Genomic DNA, 19724 nt, shown 5'->3' on the forward strand with positions numbered 1-19724 from the left:
CATTTTAAACAAATTAATTGAAAGTTTGGCTGGGAAAAAATATTACAGTAGAAACATATCTTTAAGAGGATTTCCATTTATCAGGATAAAAAACAAGCTCTCTGACTTTTCTTTGACTTTCCACTGACCATCCAAGACAAATACTCCGGCAATAAAGCTGGAGACAAAGTCGCAAAAACGAACTCGTTTTAAATATTTTTTGAAACGATATTAGCGTTACCCCAGAGAAACTCTTTCGCAAACAATGTGCCTAAACAAAATACACTTCCCTTACTTTTCACTGACTTAAGGCGGGGGTACACCCGAATTTGAGTGTAATTTGAAGAGGTTTTAAGAATGGATGGAAAGAAAGAAAATGATTTATGGAACACTAACAGACAGTTGATACCCACGCAAGAGCACCCCGGGTTGCTAGTGGACTAACTTGGTATCCGTCTATTAATTATCAACTACAAATTCTAATTTGAAAACTTCACTAAATCTTCAATATTTCTTATTTCTCTTAATTTTACTACTCTTTTGAGAAAAACTATCTCCTCCCAAATATACCAAAAAAATCACCCAAAAATTTACAAAACACCCCAAAACATTGATTTGTGTAATGAGCATAGGGGTTTTGTATTGCTTCAAACGTGAACGAGATATTTCTGTTGAACCGATTTTAAGCGGCGTGAAAACGGCTTTCAGGTAGACCACCGCCTTAACGAAGAATTTAGAATTTCCCAAACTTGATACAAATTTCTTGACCTTGAAAAAAAAAATTGTTTTCCTTGACTTTTCCTTGACTTTGGCAACCCTGCTTTAAATATGCTGGTACAAAAGAAAAAGTAGGTCTTTCTAAGAAATCGTAAGGCAAGCTTTCTCCTATTCTGACAATTAAAGGTCAAGGAAATTTAGACGTAAAAGGCTACCGGTAACGAGATGATACAGAAAGAGATTTAATAAATTAAACACTAAACACAAGAAAACAAAAACGCAATGCAAAATTGAAGTTATTGTTCATGGGGACACAAACCGGTACGCGATAAAGCTACGAAAGGAATAAATGCCCTGCACGAACAACCCTGCCAGCTACGGAAGCAAAACGAGATTAAAGCAATCACAATAGTATTTTAAAACTAACTTGGACCCGCGGGCTAAATACTACGGAATTCCTCTTTAAGGAAGCCATTCGTAGAAAGACAGACTTGAGTTCCGAGAAACAGAGGCGGCGGAGCGGTTTGAAACGTAGCGGGGGGGAGGGGAGGGGGTAGGGGGGAGGGGGGAGGGGGCTCACCTTTAACCCGGCCATGCGCATATCCCTACTCAAATTTTCCAAAATGCCCTTTACGTTGTTCGTTGACACAAGCAAACCTCTGTGCAATCTTTACAGTGTCTAGTGTGTCCGTAATCTATTTATGACAATGCATCAGTAGGCAGTTGTGCAGGCGGTCCTGCTTCATGGTGCTTTTAAAGGTAGTTCTTGAGTCGTCTGAGGGTAGAAAATGTGCGCTCTGAAGTCGCGGATGCCACTGGTAACGTCAAATACATCCGTAAGAGTTTGTGTACCTCTTCTAACAGTGTTTTGGTGACAGGAGTTGTTGAAAGCTGCGCACATGGTCCGTATATTTGTTATCTGACGTACTTCGGGAAGAGAAGTTCTCACTGAATCAAACGCTTTAAAACATTTTATTTCCCCAAGCGCGATGCTGGTAAACGATTTGTTAAAAGATCACGAGATTGAATATTTTGCCAATTTTTAGGCTGCGCTAGCGATATTTTCGGCACCAAAACGTGGGGAGGCGCTGCCCCCCCCCCCCCAATTTTTGTTTGGCGGGGCTACAGCCCCCCTGCCCCCCTTCCCCGCTCCGCCGCCTGTAGAGAAACCATACGAATTGCGACTGATTCACGTAAAAACGGCGATGTTTTCCAAGGATAGACATACGCTTCACAGCACCGCGATGTGCTTAGCCCGAGTATCAGGCTTTTCGCTTAGGAAGGCCTGATACCGTATTTTCTCGATTAAACGCCCGGCGTTTATTTAAAATTCGGCAGTTTGACCCGGCGTTTTTTCGAGGCCGGCGTTTATTGATGAAATGCGATTTTCAGTCATTTTTCCAGATTGATTTATTGTTACAGATCCTCGGAAACCTAGGGGCAGTTTGTCAGTGCTGGACAATTCTCCCCTGGATTACACGAAGTTACAGTATCAGATGATGGTACCGTACATACGGCACGTGTATCATGTCGAAATCAAGATTTGTATCACTAACAAACAGCACATAAACAATATATAAATGACGTAGGAGCAAGTAAATGATATAAGTACAAAGTTTTAAGTTTATAAACGGCAACGTCCTCATTTGTGTCAGCCAATGTGTGCACTGAATTATAACATACCGTACTTGGTATGTCGTAGACTACGAGTAGTCCCCCATTTTTCCTCAGGGATAGTAGGGCGAGCGAGACGCGAGCACGCGTGAAAATCACCCCACGCGAGAAATGGCGACACGCGGCGTGTCGCCACGCGGCGTGTCGCCTTTTCTCGCGAAGGGTGATTTTCACGCGTGCTCGCGTTTCGCTCGCCCTACTATCCCTGAGGAAAAATGGGGGACTACTCGTAGTCTAGGTATGTCGTAACAGTACCACTCAGGAGGTTACTATTTAGTTGTAACTGGTCCTTGTTACCTCGACCCCTAAAAAACGGCGGGACCCCGATCAAACGCCGGGCCCCCGATTAAACGCACCCGGCGTTTATTTAAAAATTGACAGTTTTGACCCGGCGCTTAATCGGGGTCCGGCGTTTAATCGAGAAAATACGGTACTCAGGTTACGATGTGCTCGATTGTATCCACTTTTATGCCAGTGTGAAGAGAGGCTTGTCTAAAGAAATGAAAACACGACGTGGAAACCAGCCTAGCAAGGCATACTTTTGGGCCGGAAACAATGGCCTTCCGAATCGTACGATTGAATCCACCGAAACCAGAAAGGTTTCCAACACGACGCACAACATTTTAATACCACACCTCGATCCCAATGTGTATATCTTTTTTAAACGATCACAATAGTTCTGCAGAAAGTTGGACTTCCTATTGAAAGTCCGACCGAATGTCGACCGCACTGACCACAACACCAACGCGCACAAATTTGAAAAAAACGTATTTAACAATATAACGAGCAGTTGTTCTTCAGACAAATGTGATACTTAATTTACACCAACCTTGACGTTGAATCCATTCGTCTATCTCCATCAGTGGAGATGTAAGAAAATTTTTCTCCTTCGCGAGGAGGTCTTCAGACGACTTCTCTGCCCGCTCCAAAGTCTCCATCTTTAATTGTAATTCCCTCTCAAGTGCTACGATAGCCCCATGTTTCGTTTCAGTTTTCAGCTGTTCATTTAATCGTTGAATCTCATATTGGGTCTGTTGCTTCAGAAGTGCGTGCTTCGTCGTTTGTTCTTTGATCCCCGACAAATCTCTGCACTGAATTACGGTAACTTTGCTTTTCAAGTTCAGATGCTTAAAAAACGTTTCTATTCCCTTTACAGAATAATTCTGTCTATCTCCAAAAATCAAAACTGCGGCAAGGCTGTGATAACTTATCGGACGACCACCTGCATTCCTCAATTTCTGAATCTCGTCCAAGGAAAGGGCGGGCCGCAGTGATCCAGCAGCAAACGGATTCGCTGGTCTCTCAAGCAGTTCTACGAGGTCATACAGCTGCAAAGCCTGAAACACGTCTTTCAATAGTTTGACAGGAGTGTTTGGGAAAAACGTGAAAACATCAGCAACATTTTTAAGTAAATGTTGTGCCATAATTGCACGAGTGACCCCAAATGATTGAAGTATAAGCCCCGCAGAATCACTGTCGGCTTCAATTCTTCTTCTTAGTTCTCTGGTGACTTCTTCAGGGAGATCTTTATAACAAAGTTTATGGACGCTATCTAAGAAGAGAAGAATCATAATATAAATATCAGCAATAATAAAAAATGAACTCAGACCTTTTTAAAATAATTAGTAATTTGTCATGTTTGAAATTTTTTGCTATTCGGTAGCTTTAACCGTGAATTTTGCCAAAAATTTAAAACGGAAACTTTTATGAACTTGCATCTCTAAAACATACTTTGTTCAGTGTCATACCAGTAAGCCCAGACAGTAAAAGATAATTACCAGAGATGTCTTCCATTCCAGGTTCAGATGGTGCTCCGGGTGTTTTTATCCCGCTGTCACTCGTCTCTGTTGTGAGGCTCTGCCTCTCTTGGAGATCCTCCAGATATCTTTGAACGAATGCATATTTCTTGTCTGCAAGAAATTGTTCTTCTTCGTTTTCCTCTCCTCTGACTTCTTCCTCTTTTCCTTTGTAATAGAGTTCGGAATCGGAGTTTCTTCGGCGACTCCTTCTCGGCCTTTCCAAGTGTTGTTCAATTTGCCAAGCTAAGAAAAACACAAATTTGTGAGTAGGGAAATATGTGAATTAAGTTAATAGTAAACTGAAAGTCTACTTACAGTTCCTTAAAACATTTACGGTCTTTCCTGGTAATCGAATGGTAATCGAAAATTAGTATATGTAATCAAATGGTGATAAGTAAAGGTTTGGTTATACATAGACAAGTAAAGATAAACGATAAAAAGGAACAACGTTTCGGGGTCGTCATGACGCCATTATCAAGTTCGAAGTGATAGAAATAATTATTTCTGTCACTTCGAACTTGATAATGGCGTCATGACGACCCCGAAACGTTGTTCCTTTTTATCGTTTATCTTTACTTGTCTAATCAAATGGTGACAAGTGAAATTAGAATTTTGACAAAACGCAAGTGAAATTATTTGCTAATTTCACGAGTATACCATTTGATTATCTTTTAATATCATGGGTGACAAATTACGCTCACAATCGTGGTGGGTTCCGCCTTGTTTACACACGCAGGCCACTTAAAATCCGCTCCAGTACTTTATCCAACCACTCAGGATGAACCGTCTCAGGGTTTTTCTCAAGGCCATTTTCATCACACCAGTTCCCAAAAACCTTCACCCAGTTAATTGTGCTCTTACGCGTATTTAGGTTTTCTGCAGTGTCTTTTAATGCCGTAACTTCTTCCATCTGTAATATCTTTAAACCTGGACGCCATCTTGGCACTGAGATATAGAAAACGTTGCCATAGCAATTTTATAATTTCACAAGTGAAATTATAAATTAACGCTGAAATTTCGCGCCAAAATTAAGGAGTAATTTGTCACCCATGATATGAAATTGATTATTAATTATTATTAGCCATATTCATGCAGGAGGAGAGAGAGGAGTACAGTTGGAGGTGATCATAAGCATCGTAATCGCAAAGTAGTAAAAAAAAAAAAAAAAAAAAAAAGAAAAAAAATTCGCAGCCCTTTGCGTCAACAACCACGGGGAGGTAGGCAGATTTTCGTACCACTTCTATTTACTACTTGCCTCGCGCTAGAGTCCACGTGAAGTTATCACCACGGATCATTTTCTGCATTCGTCCTGGGGAGTGCCATGTACTCCCTCAGGCAACGGATACAGGCAATGATCAGCTCGGCATTCCTAACACTTACATTCCCTTTTGCAAACTTGCTGCGTCGCTTTATTCACATCTGCATAATTTAGGACCATATGTTTTTTCCCCAACATAATTTTAAATCCATCCCAGTGAAAAAGATGGAAGATTTTCCATCCAAGTCAAATCATTTACAGATTCTTTTACCTTTGTTATGATCAATGCTTGTTTTACCTAACATTTCTTAAGTTTCTGTCGATTGCCTCCTCGTCGTCATTGTAGTCTTCCTTTAATATACTCTCCAATAAGATTCAACAATTACACGCGCACGCGTGTAACAATCAATCAATCAATCAATCAATCAATCAATCAATCAATCAATCAATCAATCAATCAATCAATCAATCAATCAATCAATCAATCAATCAATCAATCAATCAATCAATCAATCAATCAGAAACCATCGCAATTATGAAAAATTTTAGGCCTTCATCCGCAGTTCAAATATATTAATTTTATGTATTTCACCTTTGATCCAGCCGGCAAAATTGTTACCGGAAAAAAAAGTCATTCATTCATTGAATGCCAAGCCCAGTCCTCCCTCCCTGATTATGGAATCTGAGCAGGCCCAATGAAGGCTGTGTTGGCATAGCCAGTGCAGCATTAGCCTGATTCTCAGACAGTCCAGAGAGAGAGTGTGTGATCGCGAGCGACACGAGATATGTCAATAATAATGTTTTAAGAACTCAGCTAATACATCACAGAGTATTTACATCGCATTGGAAGCAGTTTGACGTCGCTAAGAATTTATCCCATCGTGGAAAGGCAGTGTTATATGCCATGAAAGGCAAGTAGCGCGTGCTTCGTACCAGTAACAAGGGCTATTAGTTCAACTAAATAGTTGCAATCGTTGATGTAGCACAGCCGTGTACATCTACTCGGATATCTAACAAAATCAATGCCAGTACTCTCAAAACTCGATCACTACAAGTCATACTTTTGGTAAATCAGAGAAAAAAGAAAGTGGTGATTCTTGAAAACCGCGTATTTACAGCAGGAACCAACTCTTGCATATCCAGATTCGTTTTCATCCTTTCAAAAACGCCTCACATTTTGTTAGCTTATTATCCCATGATTGATAAAGTCCAGTTTGTTTGGAAGTCAGGGATAAAGCAAAGGCTCGTAATTCACGTTGACAGGTGAAGATACAAATCCGACCAGTTCACCAAACTATGCCATGAAAATAAAAGGAAACATGATATCACAAGAGTCGAACTTAGAATTGGCCTGAGAAAATAAGGCACTTTACGTGGTACCACCACCGGTTTCCGCGAGAAAAAACGTTGGAAAACCATCAGTGGCACAGCGATACGTCGTCTGTTTTCTGATGCTAGCTTTGAATTAACCTGTGCCGCAGACAGACTATAACGGGGGGGGGGGGGGGGGGAGGGTGAAGGGCTCATATGAAAGGGACGGCAAAGCTTGTCGTCTCGCTTAAGGTGGGGCTCTACCTGAATTTGAGTGAAATTTGAAGAGGTTTTAAGAATGGATAGAAGAAAGAAAATGTTTTTTGGAACACTAACAGACAGTCAATAACCACGCAAGAGCACCCCAGGTTGCTAGTGGACTAACTTGGTATCCGTCTATTAATTATTAACTACAAATTCTAATTTTAAAACTTCACTAAATCTTCAACATTTCTTATTTCTTTTAATTTTACCAATCCTTCAAGAAAAATTATTTCCTTCCAAATATACCTAAGAATCACCCAAAAATTCATAAAACACCCCAAATCATTGATTTGTGTTATGAATGGAGGGTTTTTGTATTGCTTGAAATGCAAACAAGATATTTCCATTTGACCGATTTTAAACGGCGTGAAAACGGCTTTCAGGTGTACCCCCACCTTAAGGTGTAACTGTTTCGGATTTTGGTCTCACTTAGGGTGTTATAGGCAAAACGCCATTATATTTCGCCGTAAATGTCTCGTTTAGGGTTGCACACGAATGAATTTAAAAATATATATATGTTTTAGTCTGAAATGTCAGCCGTCTCCTCCCCCTAACCCTCAGGGGGCGCGGGAGAGAGAGACGTCTGAATTCCGAGCGTTATAATGTCGTCCGTTGACGTCACGTACTTTTGCGAATATGGTAGGTAGTTTTTGATTGGTTCTTCCCTAATTGAAATAGATAACCATTTCTTATTGGTCGAACTTGCGAAAACAGATATTTCATTTCGGCGGCGAATATAAAGTGTTGACAGGCCAGACACAACTCGTAAGTTCCTGGTGTGAAAAGTGACTTCTCGTTTAACGTGGTTTTGCTCTCGCGAGTATATCTATTAAAGATTTTCCTTTTTGGTATGAGATAAGTGGGAGGCTCTTTCGATATTTCTCGCGCCGGATGGTAAGTTGTGAAGATGGGAAGAATTTTATTTCGCACTTTCTCGTTTTGTTGTAAAGCTTACTTCCGTTCAGTGAATTTAATCTCAGAGGTTATTTTTTTTCAATGTGATTGTGTTGATAGCCTCTTGACTGAAGGCGCGCTTTGAAGTTGGTGGTATTGCAATAGAATAATTTCACTGAGTAGTTGGTTCTCAGAAGTCTCAGCGATTCTACAATCATGCGGGAATCCTTGACATTCGCACGCACTTTAAACCTACAGAGACCTTCCAGTACACATTTTTCTTCCTACCTCCCACCGGGGTCAGAAAAGGACTAATAAAAAATGAAGCCCTGAGACTTCTTTGAAACACCTCCTCTGCAAAATCATTCTATAACAACATCATCCACTTCAAAACGCACTTTTGGGCTAGAGGCTACCCTCACAATCTCATTGAAAAAATAACCTCTGATTTTCGCTGAACGGAAGTCGGATTTACAATTAAACGATATGTCGGAAACAGAATAATAGCATAGATATCAAATAGCGATTGTGAAATGTTTGTCTGGAAATTTTGTTATTCTTATGTCTGGAAGATTCGTATCTAGCCAATCAGCGTTCTTTTTAACTAAGGTGTCCCGCAAAGATAAGGAACAATTGTCTGTGATTTATTGGCTATCTCTAAAATAGGGAACGGGGAATGGAGGAATGGGGAATGGGGAACGGGGAACGGGGAACGGGGAACGGGGAATCTCTAAAATAGGGAATCTCTAAAAGGGGGAATCTCTAAAATAAGGAATCTCTAAAAGGGGGAATCTCTAAAAGGGGGAATCTCTAAAATAGGGAATCTCTAAAAGGGGGAATCTCTAAAATAGGGAATCTCTAAAAGGGGGAATCTCTAAAATAGGGAATCTCTAAAAGGGGGAATCTCTAAAATAGGGAATCTCTAAAAGGAGGAATCTCTAAAATAGGGAATCTCTAAAAGTGGGAATCTCTAAAAGGGGGAATTTCAAAAAAGGGGAATCTCTAAACGGGAGAATCTATCAACAAACTGGATAAATCTATGAACGTTTTAGAAGTAGAGTTTTTCCTAAGAGACATTAACAGCATTTGCCAACAACCAATAATATTAATGACAGTTGTTGTCATTATTACTAGATATATACGATAAAAATAAATTGTCGTCGTCGCTTGCCGCAATATCTTCGGTAGGGATGGTCTAAAAAATTTATGCCAATCGATACCAAAGGGCCACATACAGCAAGAGAAATCGAATTTTTTACAGCATCTTACTGCAAAACGGTAAAGATGAAAGCGCAATTGAATCTCTGAATAAGCCGTAGACTCAAAATGACTGGAACTGGAACCGGGCCTGGCATCTGTAACACGGGTCGACCATCAGTAACTGGACTAGACAGACGTCTTTACGCCTGCATAAAGCTTATCTAGTGATCAGTTCAAAAATGCCAATTGTGAAATTCGCGGTGTTTGTGTTGCGATTGATCCATCAGCCCTAATGGCCTTACAACGATGTCTAATAAAAAAGCCGCCCCTTTCTTATGTCCAAAACTAACCAATTTCCTTTTATGCCTTTCGAAAGTTGCAACAAACGCCCTCAATGTTTTTCAAGAAAAAAAAAGGTTTCACTGGTCAAGGAAAAAATTCATCTTATCTATGATGTTATCACTCAGGTACCAGACATGCTTATCTCCCTGGGATAAAGACATGTCTGACGTAGGCCGGAAGTCACCCAAATTGCAAATGCTAAATATGTTTTCATTGTGTCTGGCTGGTTACGTTTCATGGCGTAATTAACACGACTAGTAATGAGAATATAAGGTTTAATAGCGTCTGCTTTTTTATACCAAAAAGACAAATTCTCTTAAAGTAGTACCAAATGGCGGGGAATGGCTGCAAGAACGTGTTAAGATAAGACATGTCATCCCGACCTTCGGTCGACCTTTTTTCAAGTCGGTGGCTTCAGGTCAACATGGATAACAATTTCAAGTTTCCATTGGCGTTTGCCAGCAAAAGAAAAAAGCTTGAAGCGTTTGATGGGCTCCCAAAATTTAGCTGGGACGAGATTACGAGCCAGGAAGTAATTGGTCAAGGCTCATTTGGCGTGGTGTTTATTACCCAGTATCAGACAACAAAAAAGCCTGCCGAAACAGTGGTTGTAAAAAAGCTTTAGAGATTTAAGAGATTCCCCATTTTAGAGATTCCCCCTTTTAGAGATTCCCCATTTTAGAGATTCCCCCTTTTAGAGATTCCCTATTTTAGAGATTCCCCCTTTTAGAGATTCCCTATTTTAGAGATTCCCCCTTTTAGAGATTCCCTATTTTAGAGATTCCCCCTTTTAGAGATTCCCTATTTTAGAGATTCCCCCTTTTAGAGATTCCCCCTTTTAGAGATTCCCTATTTTAGAGATTCCCCATTTTAGAGATTCCCTATTTTAGAGATTCCCCCTTTTAGAGATTCCCCCTTTTAGAGATTCCCTATTTTAGAGATTCCCCCTTTTAGAGATTCCCTATTTTAGAGATTCCCCCTTTTAGAGATTCCCCATTTTAGAGATTCCCTATTTTAGAGATTCCCCCTTTTAGAGATTCCCCCTTTTAGAGATTCCCTATTTTAGAGATTCCCCCTTTTAGAGATTCCCTATTTTAGAGATTCCCCCTTTTAGAGATTCCCTATTTTAGAGATTCCTCATTTTAGAGATTCCCTATTTTAGAGATTCCCCCTTTTAGAGATTCCCCGTTCCCCGTTCCCCGTTCCCCATTCCCCATTCCTCCATTCCCCGTTCCCTGTTTTAGAGATAGCCGTGATTTATTTAGCTTTCAGTCGAAGTAATCTTTTATATCAGTCGAGTCGAGGAGTTGTGACAGTTGTGAAACCTAGCGAGAATAGAAGAGGAGAAGAATAAAAATCTAGTGAAGACGGCTATCCTTACTAATTCCCCACATTAGTGGCACCTCCGACGGGACCTGCAGTGATTTGGACAACCTGTTAGTCAATGGAAGCTAAACTGGAGGCAGAACTTCAGCTTCTAAAGCTTACACGAGGAAGGACGAAATCTGTCGTGGAGAAGGGAAATATCGAGAAGATCACTCGACATAAAGAAACTCTGGGAAAGATTGTGGCATCTATAGAAGACTTGAAGCAAGACATCGAGAAAGGTAAGCTTGAAGCGGGGAAAAGCATTGACGAAGTTGATGAATGGGGAAAAATTATCGAGCAAACGATTGATGATGTAGATAAAGAAGTAGAAGATTTAAATCGTCATCTCGAAGAAGCTGGGGCAAAAGCAATAAACAAAAAACGGGAAGAGGAAGAGGCTCTTCTAGCCAAAAGGAGGGAGAATGAACTGAACTTTGAAAAACTTAAACTTGAGCAAAAATCAAAAATGCAGTCGCCCGATCAGCCCGCCGGAAAACCCCTAAGTAAGGGAAATGTCAAAATGCCAAAGCTGGTAATTACGAAATATGACGGCACCTACGAAAAGTGGGTTTCCTTTTGGAACAAGTTCAAAGCGGAAATCGATGCAGCCGATATTCCCCCGGTTACTAAATTTGCTCATCTCAAAGAATTACTGGAAAGTGATGTTTGTGAATCAATCGATGGCCTCCCATTTAGTCCTGAAGGTTATGAACGTGCTAAAAATATCTTGAAGTCCAATTACGGCAAGACAAGCGAGATTGTGAGAGCGTATATTGATAACATCAATGGTTTACCTGTGGTAACTGGATGCATCCCTAATGAAATTCATAAATTTTGTCAGACTTTGAACTACAATGTTCAATCATTAGAGACTCTAGGTAAACTTTCTGGGTGTTTATTTATGGTGCGTGGCGTCCTAGACAAATTGCCAGACATAAAGGCAGACCTCGTGAGCGGAAAACCGGGATGGCAAGATTGGGGTTTCGGGGACCTTATGCAGGCTTTAGAAGAATGGAAAGCCATTCATCCGATGGAAACTTTGGGGGTAGAAAAGGCAAACGAAACGTCTCCGACTCCGCCGATTTATCACCCGCCGCGTCCCCCACGTTTGCCTCGTGACAGAAGTTTCTACGCGCGACAGGGCGAACCCAACCCACGACACGCGTGTGTCTACTGCGATCGCGTGACACACAGATCTTGGGAGTGTGAGAACGTGACATCTCCAGCGGAGCGCCGTCGCATTCTACAAAACAAACGCTTGTGCTTCAACTGCACTGGGCCTCAACACAGCGCTTCACAATGCCGAAGCCGCGCATCTTGCGTACACTGCAAACAAAGGCACCACTCATCTATTTGCGACCGACCGTCGGCAACTGGACGCCAAAGAGCGAACAACGGCGGAGTGGCTCTAACTGCAACTCAAGAAGGAGAGAAAGTCTGCCATCCAATCGTACTTGTCAAGTTGAATGGCGTGACCTGTAGAGCCCTACTGGACACCGGTGCGACTGCGTCTTATGCTTCAGGATACATCTTGGATCGTCTAAACCTCATACCAGCTCGCACTCTAACACGCCGTTTACAAACTATCGTGGGTATAGTGACTAAGCGGACAGAAACTTACAATACGCAAGTGAGTGACACTAAAGGAAACAATGCAATTTCATTACGAGTAACTAGAGTAGACCGCGCTGAACTTTTGTCCGTGGAAAATCCTAACTATAAGGAAATGATCAGCAAATACCGCCATCTGGAAGGCGTTTCAATGGAAGACACCGACACTAAGAGCTTACTTCCGGTCCATGTTATTCTGGGCTCGAGTGACTACGCGAAGATAAAAACTCGAGAATCCCAACGCACCGGAGCTATCGGCGAGCCTGTGGCTGAGTACACTCTTTTTGGATGGACCATCATGTCACCAGGAACGGAGACAGACCTGGACAAGATGTTTCTAGCGCAGACGGCCTCGAATGACTGTGAAGAGCTTTACCGGATGGACGTCCTAGGACTCGAAGACAAACCTAATGGCGATCAGAGCGTTGTTTATGAAGAATTCCTTGAACAACTCAGCCGCAGCCCTGAGGGTTGGTATGAAACTGGCCTTCCCTGGAAAGGGGACCATCCTCCGTTGCCCTCTAACAAGTCTGGAAGCTTAAAGCGACTGAGGAGCCTAGTCCAACGACTTAAGAAGACAGGAAGGCTAGACGACTATGACGCTATCATACAAGAACAGCTTAATGAAGGAATTATTGAAGAAGCAGAGATGCCAGCAACTCAAAGAGAATTCTACATCCCGCACAAAGCAGTAGTGAGAGAGAGTGCAGAAACTACCAAGATGCGTATTGTCTACGATGCCTCAGCAAGAGCGTACGACTCAGCCCCTTCCCTAAACGACTGTCTGGAAGTTCGACCACCCCTGCAGAATCAACTATGGAAGGTACTCCTAAGGGGACGGTTTCATTCAGTGGCTATCGCTGGTGATATTCGCAAAGCATTTCTTCAAGTGCGTATCCGAGAGCAGGACCGAGATGCACTGCGGTTTCATTGGTTGGAAAGCAAGGATCCTTTTCGTGTTCGCACGTACCGATTCACCAGAGCTCTGTTTGGTTTGGGACCCTCGCCGTTTCTGCTTGGCGGCGTAATTCAGCACCATCTGAACACTTGCAGACCTGCACACCCTGATCGCGTAGCAGAAATCGAGCGAGAACTGTACGTTGACGATCTCATTTCTGGTGGAGGTACTATCCAAGAAGCGAAACAAAAGAAAGCTACAGCAACTGAGATGTTCCACCAGGCCACCTTTCACTTACACAAGTGGCATTCAAACGTGACTGAACTAGAGCTCACTGAAGAAACTGAAACTGGGGATGACTTAAGCTACGCCAAGCAACAACTCGGAATCAAGCCGAGAGAATGTGGGCTGCTTGGTTTAAAGTGGAACAAACTGACGGACGAAGTTGGAGTTACAATTCCAGAGGAAGTTGCCCAACCGACAAAGAGAGGGATTCTGGGAAAAGTGGCGAGGATCTATGACCCCCTTGGTCTTATCGCTCCAATCACCCTGCAAGGAAAGCTTCTGTACCGCGATGCCTGTGAAGAGAAACGTGCATGGGACGCTCTGTTATCTACCCCCCTAGAACAGCAGTGGCAGAAGTGGGAACGTTCCTTGCCGCAACACGTAACTTGTCCACGAGCACTTACCAGCGTCCAAGAACCTATCGAGGACATTAAACTTCATGCTTTTGGAGACGCGAGCGGAAAGGGCGTGGGCGCTTCTGTGTACGCTGTGGTCAAACAGTCAAGCGCAATCAACCAAGGCCTGGTTACAGCAAAGGCAAGACTGGCCAAACAAGGGCTGACAATACCTCGCCGCGAACTGGTCTCCGGTCACATGGCTGTAAATCTTCTGACCAACGTACAAGATGCACTTCAAGGATTCCCTGTGACTTCGCTGCATTGTTGGCTTGACAGCAGCGTTGCCTTACATTGGATACTAGGAGGAGGAGACTATAAGCAGTTTGTGGCCAACCGGGTACGAAAAATTAGAGAACACTCTGATGTTGTCTGGAGGCACGTACCTACTCAGGATAATCCTGCAGATCTTGCTAGCCGAGGTGGACTGGTAACTGAGGAGAACCAACTGTGGTGGAAGGGACCAGAGTGGCTAAGTGATCCTGCGAAATGGCCAGCCGACCTTGTGACCGCGCCCACCGCTGAATCTAACGCAGAAATGAAAGCTACAAAGGAGCTCTTTGCCATGGCCGTTAAAGCTGATCACGATCTAGACCATCTTCTGGCCAAGCACAACTACTGGAAGACTTTGCGAGTGTGCGCTTGGATTATGCGGTTCGCAAACAACGCTAGAGCGAAAAGAGCGACAAGAACAAAGGGACCCCTGACAACAGACGAAATTGAGAAGCAGAAACACTTTTGGTTGCTACGCGTACAGAGCCGGGGAATTGAAAGCATGGAGGAAGATCGTCTGTGCCTAAACTTACAGTAGAACAAAGATGGATTGCTTGAGTGCCGTGGGAGACTGCAAGGGGTCTATCCGATATACATCCCAGACGCCACAACGTTCGCAAACAAGTATGTCGAACACGTCCACAAAGCCACTCTTCACGGGGGAGTGGGGCTTACTATGGCTAAAGTGAGAGAAGAGTTCTGGATTCCCCGCCTGAGGCGCCTCGCGAAGAAAGTCATCAGGGAGTGTTATGGGTGCAAACGCTTCCAGGCTGTTGCTCTCGCAGCTCCACCCCCCGGTTTATTGCCTCTGGAGAGAACTGAGGGCTCAACTCCCTTTGAAATTGTTGGCGTAGATTTTGCTGGGCCGATTAAGTACCGCAAGTCCTCTCGTGTAGAAGGAAAAGGCTATCTGGTGCTCTACACGTGCAGTTTAACGAGAGCCTTGTACTTGGAGGTCCTGCCTAATCTGGAAACTACTACCTTTCTTTCAAGCTTGAAGCGTTTCATCGCTAGACGTGGACGACCTTTAAAGATCTTTTCAGACAATGGAAAAACGTTCGTAGGAGCGGCAAACCTACTGAAAGGAATCCAGAAAGATGAGCAAGTACAAGGCTACCTTGCATCGGAGAAGATTATCTGGAGGTTTAACCTAAGTCGAGCACCCTGGTGGGGTGGCCAGTTTGAGCGACTAGTGGGCCTCTTCAAACGTGCATTCTATAAAGTAATTGGTGGAGGAATGCTATTCTGGTCAGAGCTGTGCGAAGTCGTGCTGGATGTTGAAACTCAACTAAATCGCCGCCCCCTGTCCTATGTAGAAGATGACGTCCAGCTCCCTCTACTCACCCCATCTTCTTTCCTATTCCAAAGATGTATTCGCCTCCCTGAACAAGAACCATGGCGAGAGGAGACAACTGACCTACGAAAGCGTGCCAAGTATTTGAGGTCTTGTAAGGACGCTGTGTGGAGACGCTGGTCTCGAGAGTACTTGGCGGCGCTCAGAGAGCGTCACAACTGCAATGGAAAAGGCAAGGCGAGGCCCTTAAAGCCTGGTGACGTCGTTCTCATTCGTTCAGAAGAAAAGAACCGAGGAAAGTGGCCATTAGGAGTGGTCGTTGAACTATTCCACGGCCGTGATGGAATTGTACGTGGAGTGAAGCTGCGCGCAGGGAAAACGTTTCTGGAGAGGCCGATTCAACACCTTTATCCCATGGAACTAGCGCCGGAGAGAGCTGAAGTCCTTACCCCCCTGAATGCTAAAGCGCCAGTCTTTCGTCCACGGAGAGATGCTGCGGTTGCCGCAAACTTGCGTATTCGTGACGCTATAGGGAGTGAAGAACTTTAAAACTAAACGCAGGACAGAACTGTGCGGATGGACGGAGAATATAAAGTGATTTCAGCGAACTTTGACATTCATTACTTTGTTTTGTTTTGTTTCTGATTTCAATTTAATTATTAATTAAGCTAGCCGTTTCCTCTGTTTACATGTGCTTCCGTTTGGAAGGCACATGGGGGGAGTGTGTCCGAAACAGAATAATAGCATAGATATCAAATAGCGATTGTGAAATGTTTGTCTGGAAATTTTGTTATTCTTATGTCTGGAAGATTCGTATCTAGCCAGTCAGCGTTCTTTTTAACTAAGGTGTCCCGCAAAGATAAGGAACAATTGTCTGTGATTTATTTAGCTTTCAGTCGAAGTAATCTTTTATATCAGTCGAGTCGAGGAGTTGTGACAGTTGTGAAACCTAGCGAGAATAGAAGAGGAGAAGAATAAAAATCTAGTGAAGACGAGACAGTGTGGGCTATCCTTACTAATTCCCCACAGATAAAGTGAGAAACAAAATTCTTTCTTTTGTCACAACTTACCACTCGGCGTTGCCTAACCTCAAAAACATCTTGAGAAGCAAATGACTTTTAATTCAAAACCAACCATTGCTTCGAGAAATATTCTGAAGGACCTACTCTTATTTCATACAAAAAAAAAAAAAAACAGTCTGAAAAAGCAAAACCATGACGAGAAATCACATTTCATACTAGACTTGCTTACAAGTCGAGCTTAGAGAGCGCGAAGCGCGATCGTCAGAGCTCGAGAGAGCGAGCGCGGAGCGCGAGCGAGCGAGAGCTCGCGCCAGGTCCATTCAAAGAGAAGCAAGCGAGCGACTTTGAGAAAGTCTAATTTCATACCACCATACCACGTTAATATGAGTCGTTTCTGGCCATGGCCTGTCAACACTTTATTTACTAATAACATTTATCGGAACATTTTTCAAGTCCTCTTCGGTGGAAAATGAAGTGCGATCCCGTTCATACATTCTTGATGCTTTGTCTTTAAATTTTACGGCTTACAAAACGCACACAACCTCCTACATTATGCATGCTGCAATGCTTCCATGCGCTTCCATGACTCGTGGCCGCCATTTGGTTTCAAAGGTTTTATTTATGCAAATTTGCATAAATTACTGTGTGACGTCAACGGACGACATTATAACGCTCGGAATTCAGACGTCTCTCTCTCCCGCGCCCCATGAGGGTTAGGGGGAGGAGACAGCTGACATTTCAGACTATATATGTTTGTGTTTTAAAATGGTCTCTTTTAGGGGTAAAAAAAGCTTGGGTCACGCCCAGATTGGTCTCCCTTAGGGGTTTAATTCAAAATTTCCGACGAGCATCCCCGCCCCTTTCATATGAGAGTCCCCCCCCTCCCCCATGCGAGGCTAGCTTAGAATCTGACAAATGAAAGAAAAAAATCCTTCTTTAATTAGAATTAAATAGATGTGAAATAAATAAATAAACACGAATAAATCGCAGGGTGGAGACAGAAAATGAGACGTAACACATTTTAATAATCTTAAATAAAGTCAAATACATCAACCGGAAAGAACAACAAACCTTATTACATGTCTTACGACACGTTAATTTCGCGAAGTTCACGATTTAAAAAAAATCGCGAAATGGAAATGACGCGAAACTTCCATGTCGCGAAAATAACATGACGCGAAAATTAAGTGACGCACATCATGTCAATAATGATTAAAAGTATTTTATAAATAGTGACAGGCCTGCGCGACTCTCACGCGCGTGTTTTAGGCGTATCTCACGAGTATATCTTTGAGAGACCTACCTCTTTTTTATGAAATTAGAGGAGGTTCCCTGTAAATGTCTCTGAGCAATGGTTGTCGTTCTATTAAATGCCAGTTTTCTATTAGTATTTGTTTCAAGTTAGTAACTGATGGGTGGTATTGCGTGATAAAAGGCAAGATTCTTTTGTTTGTGTGAGGTTTTTGTTGAGGGGCCTGTTTTCTATTCTCAAAAATCACTTCTGAGAGAGTTTTCTGCACTAGATTTTTTGTATAGCCCCTCTCGATAAGTCGTGATTCAAAATGTTTGATTTTAGCAATAAAGCCTCTCAACGAAGGTAAACTTCCATGGCATTTCCTTACATAAATATAATATTTACCTAAAATCATAACAGGATTGATTAGAAAGAAATCTTCCGATTCTTCAAAAATCCCTAAATCAAACCTATCTCCTTGAAGGATTTTAAAACAATGTTATTTTCTTTAAGCCAGGACAAGACTTCTTTCCAAAATTCAGACGACACGTTGCAACGAGAGAGTAAATGTTCTTCATTGCAAAAAGTGCAATTTGCAATGTTGTTTAGAATTTTGTATTGAAATTCTCTCAATTTGGAGTCAAGTGTAGTACAGAAAGGGAGAGAATAAACCTTTTTCCAATTAATGATCGTGTCTGAGTATTTGTCTGATATTTTTTGTTGGGCTGTCGAAGGGATTTGTTTTTTGCACAAAAAAGAGTCGTATACCTGTTTAGAGGTGACATCTGAGATAGGGAAAGAGCCACAGTTTAGTTTAATGTACGGTGTGTGAGGGATTGGTCTTTTATCATTTTTACAGACCGAAGATCTAATAATTGTTTTCCAGTCCAATGGGAGAGAGTGAACAACTCCCATAATAAAGAAACGTTGTTCAGGAGAGATCGTCACATAAGGATCTTCGTGGAGGAAAAGATTGTTATCTGTAATAAGGTCACCCACATTTATGATTTCCAAGTTAACTAAATCACTTCTATAGACAGACTTTTATCAATACATATAAACCTATTATTCCAAATGATCGCGTTCATAACACCATTAAAAGTGACGAGAGGTCTACTATTTAAACGTGACCATGCGTCAAGGTATTCTTTTTAATATTTCGGGAACTGAGTTTTTAATTTGACGGTGTCAATGTTACAATGCAAAATTGGACTCCCACCAGCCAAAAAAAATACAACTATTTAAAAACGATTTCCAAGTACTCGGGTAGTCCTCTAAGAATTCTTTTAAACAAATGACTCGTCTTGCACTGATCATAGACTCAATATCCAGCATCTTCAGTCCACCTTTATCAATATTTTAGATGAGCGCACAGCGCTTGACTTTATCTTTTCCATTCCAAATAAAAGTGTAGAAAATCGAGTTGACTTCTTTTACAAGATAATTTGGTATCGGAATAACCGATGCTCTAAACATTAACTTGGGAATTTCAAAAGTTTTGATAATTTGGATTTTACACACGTGTATTGATTTTTTAATAGATTTTAATGTTTGTCGGCAATTTAGATCGTTTTTCTGTTTTTCGTCGTAACCAAAATAAACTCCCAAGATCTTGATAACTATTAAATATTATTGTCATTAAAATCCTTCTCGTGTAGAATATTACTGCCAAGCGCTATAATCTCGGTTTTTTCGTGATTTATACGCAGACTAGAGCATGATCCAAAGGATTCCAGAATGGCGAAGAGGGAGGTGTGAGATTCTTTGTCACGTAGAAAACAAGTCATGTCATCCACAAATAAAGAAAGTTTCGTGGTTTCCCCCCCAATACTAAAACCTTTGATTAAATCGTCGTTTCTAATCTTAATAACTAGAGTTTCTAACGCAATTATAAAAAGAAAGGGAG

At 42.1% G+C, this 19724-nt stretch overlaps 3 protein-coding genes across 3 annotated transcripts in view; 2 read left to right on the plus strand and 1 right to left on the minus strand.

The window, feature by feature from the left end:
- Positions 1 to 19724, minus strand: part of LOC146454674 (uncharacterized) — a 43470-nt gene that overhangs the window by 1388 nt on the left and 22358 nt on the right. The window contains exons 5-6 of the mRNA XM_085095047.1: positions 4149 to 4412; positions 3200 to 3922 (exon numbers count right to left, since the gene is read on the minus strand). Coding sequence (XP_084951173.1) covers positions 3200 to 3922; positions 4149 to 4412 — 987 coding nt within the window. The remainder of the gene's footprint in view (positions 1 to 3199; positions 3923 to 4148; positions 4413 to 19724) is intronic.
- On the plus strand, positions 10828 to 14815 carry LOC146454675 (uncharacterized). The gene has a single exon (XM_085095043.1). The coding sequence runs from the start codon at positions 10883 to 10885 to the stop codon at positions 14804 to 14806; it is 3924 nt and encodes a 1307-aa protein (XP_084951169.1). The 5' UTR covers positions 10828 to 10882; the 3' UTR covers positions 14807 to 14815.
- Positions 14810 to 16559, plus strand: LOC146454676 (uncharacterized). Its single transcript, XM_085095055.1, has one exon. It carries the CDS (start codon positions 14945 to 14947, stop codon positions 16109 to 16111), a length of 1167 nt encoding a protein of 388 aa, XP_084951181.1. The 5' UTR covers positions 14810 to 14944; the 3' UTR covers positions 16112 to 16559.

Source organism: Pavona decussata, unplaced genomic scaffold (genome assembly GCF_977016875.1).
Source record: "Pavona decussata unplaced genomic scaffold, jaPavDecu1.1 SCAFFOLD_300, whole genome shotgun sequence".
Lineage (NCBI taxonomy): Eukaryota > Metazoa > Cnidaria > Anthozoa > Scleractinia > Agariciidae > Pavona > Pavona decussata.

Coding starts and splice junctions, on each gene's coding strand:
- LOC146454675 (XM_085095043.1), top strand. CDS start 10,883: ATGGAAGCTAAACTGGAGGCAGAACTTCAGCTTCTAAAGCTTACACGA.
- LOC146454676 (XM_085095055.1), top strand. CDS start 14,945: ATGGCTAAAGTGAGAGAAGAGTTCTGGATTCCCCGCCTGAGGCGCCTC.